The sequence below is a fragment of the Arachis duranensis genome, chromosome 10, assembly GCF_000817695.3.
Source record: "Arachis duranensis cultivar V14167 chromosome 10, aradu.V14167.gnm2.J7QH, whole genome shotgun sequence".
Lineage (NCBI taxonomy): Eukaryota > Viridiplantae > Streptophyta > Magnoliopsida > Fabales > Fabaceae > Arachis > Arachis duranensis.
Window position 1 is genome coordinate 74,297,732 of NC_029781.3, and position 8,345 is coordinate 74,306,076.

The 8,345-nt window shown below is 38.8% G+C and overlaps 1 protein-coding gene across 1 annotated transcript; it reads right to left on the reverse strand.

The window, feature by feature from the left end:
- Positions 1 to 1,293: 1,293 nt before the first annotated feature.
- On the reverse strand, positions 1,294 to 6,652 carry LOC107470267 (probable inactive receptor kinase At5g10020). Its single transcript, XM_016089661.3, has 3 exons — positions 5,303 to 6,652; positions 2,882 to 4,483; positions 1,294 to 2,110 (listed from the first exon to the last, which is right to left on the reverse strand). The coding sequence occupies exons 1-3, from the start codon at positions 6,231 to 6,233 to the stop codon at positions 1,533 to 1,535; spliced, it is 3,111 nt and encodes a 1,036-aa protein (XP_015945147.1). The 5' UTR covers positions 6,234 to 6,652; the 3' UTR covers positions 1,294 to 1,532.
- Between the last annotated feature and the right edge of the window lie 1,693 nt (positions 6,653 to 8,345).

Consider the following 8,345-nt stretch of genomic DNA (forward strand, 5'->3'; position numbering starts at 1 on the left):
AATCTGTTCATAAATTCTAATTTCATGTTTCTTTGATCTATTTACTAATTCAACAAATGTGATTAAAAATAAAATAATAAGTTTATAATTAATATAACATAATATTAGAATTAATTTAAAATATATATAACTTTTTTTGTCCCCTAGGGTGCACATGGACCGGATGAAGTCGGGTTCGCCTTGACCCAGACCCAACTCTCTAAATAATGATCGAATCTATTTTTGATATCCTTATCCAACCGTAAACTCGGTAAAATCACACCAAATTAATCTCAAAGTATTTGGGTCTGGACCGAGTTTTCAGACCGGTCCGGGTAATGTATACCCTAGTTGTCATATAATATAATGTAAAGAGAGACAAAAAGCAAAGGAAAAGTCTAAGGGGCCAGCAGTTTTATTGAATTTTGGCCAGCATGTAACCAGCAGAAGAAGGTGAGTCATTGGATGAAATCTCACACCATCAAATCATCATTAATGGTTAGTTAATGACTAACAATCACAAAAATTGCTGCCCCTAGCATTGCTCAAAAGCAAATTCAAGGGTACCACTTGGAGTGATTCAACCAGTTGGCAAATGGAACCAGAGCTGGGGCTTTTGACAATATGTGTGAGGCACATCCTAGTGTCAGCGGTAGTGGTCTAGTGGACATCGTTGATCAAGTAATTAGGTAGCCGGAACCATCTGTCAAGTACTAATATAGTAAAGCATATATAAGAATGTGACTCCACAAAGGACTCCAGCTTTTGCATGTCCTATATAGTATAGTATATACGAAGATCAACCAGTTAATGTGGACAACCATTCTGGGGACACTTTAGTTGGCTTCTAAACTAACTTGTAATTAAAAACAATTGAATACATATTTTCTTATCCCCATCTCAGTCACCTTTTTACGATTCACATGTGATTTGTCCAATCAGATAAAATATAACATCCTGTATTATGTGAATTGTTTTTTTTTTTTTCTAAATAATGCTAAAATAATGAGCTTTAGCTTTTCTGACGCTTAAATAACTTGAAATTCACGGAAAAATGCTATAAGCTGTTTCCATAAAGAATGAACCTATCAGCTATCAGGATTCTTTTCCTCCTCAGAAAAACTAAAGTGTGTACTGGCGGGGAACCTTTTTCTTGTGTTTCCCAAACACGGTTGATTCCAATCCGATAAGCTGGATTGGTTTAGGATTTGGTAATATTTACTATGAAGATTTCAGGGAGATATTCTATATGAAAACCGAAAAAAACTACTAGATAAATGGTAAACATTGAAATTCAATGTTAAAACACGTGGGTTTCAAATCAAACACAAACACTGTTGATTAATCAACGATTGTCACTTTACAAGAAATATCGATTTTCTTTTTTCCAAAACAAAAAAAGAGAATGGAAGAAAAGAATATGATTAGCCCAAAATGAGGCCCGAAACCAATTAAGAAGCTAAGATGGTACAAAGAATCAGAAAATAACGATTGGTCGAGGAACCAAAAAAATAAAATAAAAAAACTAATTGGCAGACACATATACAAAAAATTCAAACTGATATAGAACAGAGATCTTCAAAAACTTGTCTGATGTTAGGCCTCTCATTTACAGGGAGAATACACCTCAGAGATATTGCAAGCAGTTCTTCCATCTCTTTGGAGGATTCTTCCCCACCTGCTATGTCTCTGTCAATACAGTCTATTACCCGCCCTTCTTGCTCGCACAGCCTAACCCAATCAGTAAGATCGACAGCGCCTGACTGACCCGATATTATGTCACCTGCACTTTTTCTTGTTAACAGTTCCATCAGGACCACACCAAGTGCATATACATCAGCCTTGAATGACGGTACTGGTTTGGATGTGGTTGTTAGTTCTGGAGCACGGTACCCAAGTGCTCCTAGATTAAGTATCTGCTCTGCAATTCCAGCAGGTGTCATTAGCCGATGCAAACCATAGTCAGTAAGACGCGCACTGTAATCTGGGGCTGGTAGCAAAATATTTGTTGGCTTTAGATTTCCATGCGGAAGCCCTCGATCATGAAGGTATAATAGACATCGAGCAACATCAACGGCGACTCTTATTCGCTGGCTGAATGACAATGGGGAGTGCCTCCGGGGGGTGGTCTCTGCAGAATAGACACATTGATATTATGCTCAACTAACACAAAAATCATAGATGAACAAGTCAAGGAGTCGTAAGTAGAGAATTTCATGAGCTTGAAAATATTTTAAATGAACTTCTCTGACAGGATGTACGTATGATTACTACAAAACATATATCCAAATTTTGGACAGTCACAGACCCTCAAACTCTACTATAGTACTGGTCATACCTATGCAACTTGTACAACTGCAAGTCTGCAAAAGTTACAAACACCCTTAATGGAGATGACTCCTTGTCGGCCAGCTTTTGGAAGGAAGCCATCAAAAACTGAGTGACAGACACCAGCTAGTTTACCTTAAATTCTAAGAGTCAAATCTATTGTAAACAGGAGAAGATTGACCTCACACTACCCTCCCTTTAACAGCCAATGTATGTGAAGGACTCAACCATGCAATACAACTATAAGCATCGGGAAAGTTATCGGGGTTGATATAGAAATTTATCTCTGGTAGCGAAGGTTGAAAAGGTATTCTAGAAAAGCAATCTCAAACCCTCCCCCTTCAGCATTCTTTCTGAGCATAAACACATGATGGAAGTGAACAGAGAGACAAACCTAGAAAGATGGGATTAGAAACAGATGAAATGCCTTTATGAATGAAACGTCTTTACAAAACTGAAAAGCTATTTAAGGCTAAAAATATTGTTCAAAGCACAGTCAATTCAGAGAGAGAGAGAGAGAGAGAGAGAGAGAGAGAGAGAGAGAGAATGTGGCAAAGGAATAGTTAACTATTACCGTAAAGATGTAAGGCCAAGCTGTCCCCATGTATATAGTCAGCTAAAAGAAGCCTCTCTTGTTCCCTAGGACCCCAATAGTATGCTCTTAATGGAACAATGTTTGGATGCCTCATAGAACCGATCCTTTTAACTTCTCTTGCAAATTCCTTTTTATGTTTGACCAACCCCACCCTTAACCATTTAACAGTCAACATATGACCATTGTCCAGAGTAGCTTTATATAAAGTGCCATGACTACTTCTGCCAAGAACTTCAGCTGGTGCTCGAGATAATTCCTCTGCAGTGAATGCTAAGGAAGAATCCAGGAAGGACAACTCTCCAGCCAGCCGATCTGGCGAGTAAACGTCCAACATTGCCGGCTTTTCTTCTATGAAACGGGGAGACGATGACAGTGGGGAACCAGGGGATGACTTCCTTCCAGATGATGTGGGAGGACTATCCATCAAATTAGGTATAGATGATGAGCTAGTTGCTACCGTTCCCTGAGGTAAGCCCTGCTCAGAAATTTCAGTGATACATTCTGATTGTCCAGAGTGGGTCCTTGAATTAGAAGTCAGCAAGTGATCGTGTGAAAAGCTCATTGAAGTTGAAGGAGGTTGAACACTTGTATTGAACTTGAAAAGCGAAGGCCTTGTAAGTCTTCCTAATTTGACATTGACATCTCTTCCAGTATTTTGACCAGGGAACTCATTTCTTCCGTGAAATTCTTTCAGTTGTGCTCGATGATAAGCCACTAAAACAAACACAATCATCACAGCAGCACCCACAGAGGCAAGAATAATTGCTATCCTGATATTACCCTTTGAACTATGATGTCTTCCATTGTCTGGAATATTATTAGGCACTGAAGAAGTCTCAGGAGAATTCTTCGGTAACACTAACTTTTCATTTCCAGGCCGGAAGGATGAAGTTGGAAACTTCGATAAATTTTCAGGAACACGACCAGACAGGTCATTGTTGGACACATTAAATGCATTTAAGTTGGATGAAAGCTTATCGGGAATCTTTCCAGTAAATTTGTTATTAGATAAATCTAGGTCTTCTAAATAAGCAAGTTTGCTCAATTCATTTGGCAGCTGGCCAGAAAAGCCATTTCTAGCTAGATTCAGCAGTTTGAGCCCTCCCATCTTACCTATATCAGAAGGCAAGTCGCCTTCTAAGGAATTATTAGACACATCAAGATATTGCATCTGCTGCTGAGGTGGCATGAGTAATAGTTCACTTGCCCCTGAACCTTGAAGTGGAAGTGACCCTGTAAGTTGATTCCCAGAAAGATTAAGCTTCGTCAATGATGGAAAATTAACTAAACTACCCGGAATGGGTCCTTTAAGCTCATTTAAACTTATGTCAACTGTAGACAATTTTGAAGAAGGGCCCCCTAAAATAGGAGGCAACGATCCAGACAGCTTGTTTGAACTCAGAACAACAACCTCCAATGAGGCTTCCCAGGTCTTGACAACAGAAATGTCACCAGAAAAATTGTTCCTGCTCAAGTCCATGATAGTACATCTTCTCAAAGACGTTGGCAAAGAGCCTGATAAACTGTTCGATGAAAGATTCAAAATATTCAGAGTTGTAGAGTTGATTACAGCAATTGAGCCTGCCCACAAGAAACATTTGTAGCTTAATTGAAGTGTGATTGAGTTTGCTGGCTTTAAGTTTGACCAACTAGAGTTTACACCAAACAACTCTAGTAACTGTGCAAATTTAATTTTGGGAGTAAACCACACATGCTCATAGTGAATAGAAAAAAACCACCACAAAATGATTAAAGCAAACAGTTTATACTGCAAGAAACAAAATAATCCAATAAGATTTCCCCATCATAAACTAGAAATAATCCTATCCCCAAGGATCATTTATATAAACGAAAGAGAGAAGCCCCTTCAGTCATATGTGAGTTTGACCATACCAACTGTAAACAAACACACACTACAAGGTTAAGCTGGCATTAGTAACATCTTGAAGGAAAAGATATAAGGCCATCAATACACTACAAAACAACAGTCCCTGGTTTTCGGAAATGCACATTTGCTATGCCTAATATTACTAAAATACACGTGCACGCAAACATTCACAAATGCATATAAATGCTTTTTTTTTTTTTGAAACAAGAAATATGAAATATCAAATAAATGTTATACCTACATTTCAATCATGGGTATTAAAAATTGAACTAACATACAACAAGTCCACTCCAAAAATTGAGTTACCATAACTAAAGCTTTGAACAGTGAACAACAAGAATGTTCTACTAGTTAACAACCCTCAGCATATTGTTCGCGACCTCAATTGAACCGCACTCAGTTTACCCTTAATTCAACAGAACCTTCTACAATGCGATTCAAACAGAATAATAGGAACAGCAAAATACCTACTATGTAAGAGGGAAACTGAAACAGAAACAGAAACCATTTACCAGTGAAGCCATTGCCGCTAAGATCCAATTCTTCCAACGAAACAGAGCTCTCAAGCAACTCTTCCGGGACAGACCCGAACAGCTGGTTCCGGCGGAGCCTCAGGACCCGGAGGCTCGGCAACGGTCCAAAAGAGGGAAGCTCCCCTGTGATGGAGTTATCGCCCAAATCCAACACTTCCAAGTTCCGAAATAGCTTAATCGATTCCCCACTGAAGAAAGGACCGTTGAGAACGTTACCGCTGAGGTTCAAGAAATGCAGGGTGTTGGCAATAGAGGAGGCATTCTCGGCGGAAAGGGAGAGGCCGCCGTAGAACTGGTTTGCGCTCAAATCAACGTGCTCTACGCTGCGAAGGGCAGCAAGGACGTCAGCTACGTCAGCCCAAAGCTCATTAGAGTGTAAATCGAGGACCCTGAGTTGCTGAAGGTTTTGGAGGGCGCTGGGGAAGCCACCCTTGAAGCGGTTAAGGGAGAGGTTGAGGTGGACGAGGCCCCATAGGTCGTTGATCCGCGCGGGGATAGGGCCGTAGAAGGCGTTGTGTGAGAGATCAAGGTGGTGGAGTGAGGTGAGAGTGAAGAGGGAGGGAGGGAGGCGACCGGTGAATTGGTTACCAGAGAGGCTGAGGTTGCGGAGCATCTTGAGGTCAGTGAGAGTGTGGAACTTGAGCTCGCCGCCGAGGGACAGGCGGTCGAGGACGATGGCGGTTACGTTTCCGGAGACCTCGTCGCAGACGACCCCCTCCCAGGTAGGGCAGTTGGAGGAGTCGACGGAGGCGGAGACGGCAGAGGGGTTCCATGAGTCGAGGACGCGGCGGAGGGGATCTGCGGTTATGCCTTTCTTGAATTCAAGGAGGGATCGGAGCTCGAGGAAGGAGGCGGAGGAGGCGGTGTGGAATAGCAGGAAGAGAGAGAGAATTGAGAGGAAGGGATTCATCGGAGAGAGATAAAGGGGGAGAGAAAGGGGAACCCTAGGTAGAGAAGTTTAGCATTGGATTGGGGAGTGTGGTTCTTTGCTGTGCTGTGTGTGTGGGTAAGAGAGAGAGAAAGAGAAAGAGAAAGAGAAAGTAGGGTTTTATATATATAATTTAGGTGGGGGGGAAGGGAAATGGAGAACCGGTGGAGAGTGTTGGTTGGTGGGAGCGAGTAACTACACTCTGTAAAGGGCAACTAGCTGCTCTTGTTGTTCATGCCTGTGTTGTGTGCTTCCTCTCTCTTCATTCTTCTTCTCCTTCTCACGTTCCATTCAATTCGATTTCTCTCTTAGTCTTGTGTGAGTTGCGGGTGTGGAGAGAGAGAGAGAGAATGAGGGAGGAATCGGAGAGTTGTGTTGTGTGCTGTTCTTGTGTTCACTCTTTCTCTTTCTCTTTCTCTTTCTCTTTCTCTTTCTGTCTGTGAGTAGGGTCCAGCACTACACGCACATGCCTCTAACGCCGTCACCGTCTTCACCCACTTTAATTATTTCTCTTCCTTCTACCCAGGTTCAACTTCCTCTCTGTATCTGCCTTCCCACGAAATTATTTAATTACTTGGACTCTTATTATTATTATTATTATTATTCATAAGTTAATTAATTAATCCACACAAAATAGCACATTCGATTATTACTTTTGTATATGGCAGATTAGGTATTGTGTAGGCTTACTTTATTTATCATTTATTTTACATTTTATTGCATGGGGGATGGGTATAAAACTAAAATGGAATCAATCCACATAGACGATGGATCTGCTATCTCCTCTCGCAAGTCGCACCCAGTGTATGATAGACACCATAGATAGTATAATATTTTTATCTTTTACGCGGTTGTCACTGTTTTTATTTTTTACATTTTCTTTTCTCCCTCTTTCGGTCTTTCTCTTTGTCGTATCGCAGTTAGCATTTGCACGCAAGTTAATCATCGATCCGTTACGCCGTGACTTCTGCAGCCCATTATCACAGCCAATTATCGCCAGATTTTCACCCCCAAAACACCTTCCATTAATAAAAAAAAGACGCTAGAACTTCTCTTGTTTCAAAATTACATGGATAAAAAATGATTCATTTTCTCATCATCATATTTGGATAAGACTTATTTTTCTAGTTGTTTCATTTAAAATATCCAAGGAGTTGAAATTTCTCAACTCTCTTCTCATGTTTAAATCTAGATTTTCTTAATTGAGGAATTTTATTTTTTTAAAGTTCGTTGGTGGTATAACTTCAGATTTTTTATATTTATTTTTTATTAAATTAAATTTTAATTTATAATTAATCGGTACCGAGGATCTTTGAGAAGTTTTAAAAGTAATTTTTTTTAAACTTTTGACTTATAAAAAGTAGTAGTATAAATGTCTGGTGCAATTTTTAAAATCAAATTGCAATTTTCTAAGAATTTATTTAAAAGCTTATAGAGAAGTTAAGAAAATGAATTCTCTCATAATACTACTATTTTTTATCACATTTCTATAAAATAAGCACTTTTAGAACTAAAAATTCAAACACAAAATAACTTATTTATAAATTACTTTTAATATAGTCCATTTTTTGTTTAAGTTATTTTTTTTAAAAGTACCTTAATTAAACTGTTTATCCATGAACTTAGATCACGGTTAAGTGAGGATTTAAAGTTCGTAAAAGGAATCTAACATTAATGCTAATAACTAGGATCATAGTTAAATATTGTAATGTTGTAATATTATAATGCACGATAAATAATTTGTAAAAGCAGTAAATGTTATTCCAATATTCTATAAACGTTATTTTACGACTTAGTCATATAAAAATGAGCTAAAAAATAACGGGATATGTTTTTTTCTCTTGTTTATTCAAAACTAAAGACTCATTTAGGTATTGGAGTGTCTTTATAGGTATACACATGCTTAAAAATAAAATCACGAGATTTTGTGTTATTCTATAAGTTTAATCTACTTTTTTTCTGTGAGAATCTTGTCTTGAATCATATTACAAACTGCAGCTAATGTAAATAAGGGCGATGCAAGACTCTTGGGCAGAAAAATCTACAAGTTCTCCTGCAAATTATAAATTTATATAGTGTAGGACATAACAATCT

Coding starts and splice junctions, on each gene's coding strand:
- LOC107470267 (XM_016089661.3), bottom strand. CDS start 6,233: ATGAATCCCTTCCTCTCAATTCTCTCTCTCTTCCTGCTATTCCACACC. Junction 4,484..5,302: donor TAGCGGCAATGGCTTCACTG/GTAAATGGTTTC, acceptor TCTTGTGGGCAG/GCTCAATTGCTGTAATCAAC. Junction 2,111..2,881: donor CTTGGCCTTACATCTTTACG/GTAATAGTTAAC, acceptor TCTATTCTGCAG/AGACCACCCCCCGGAGGCAC.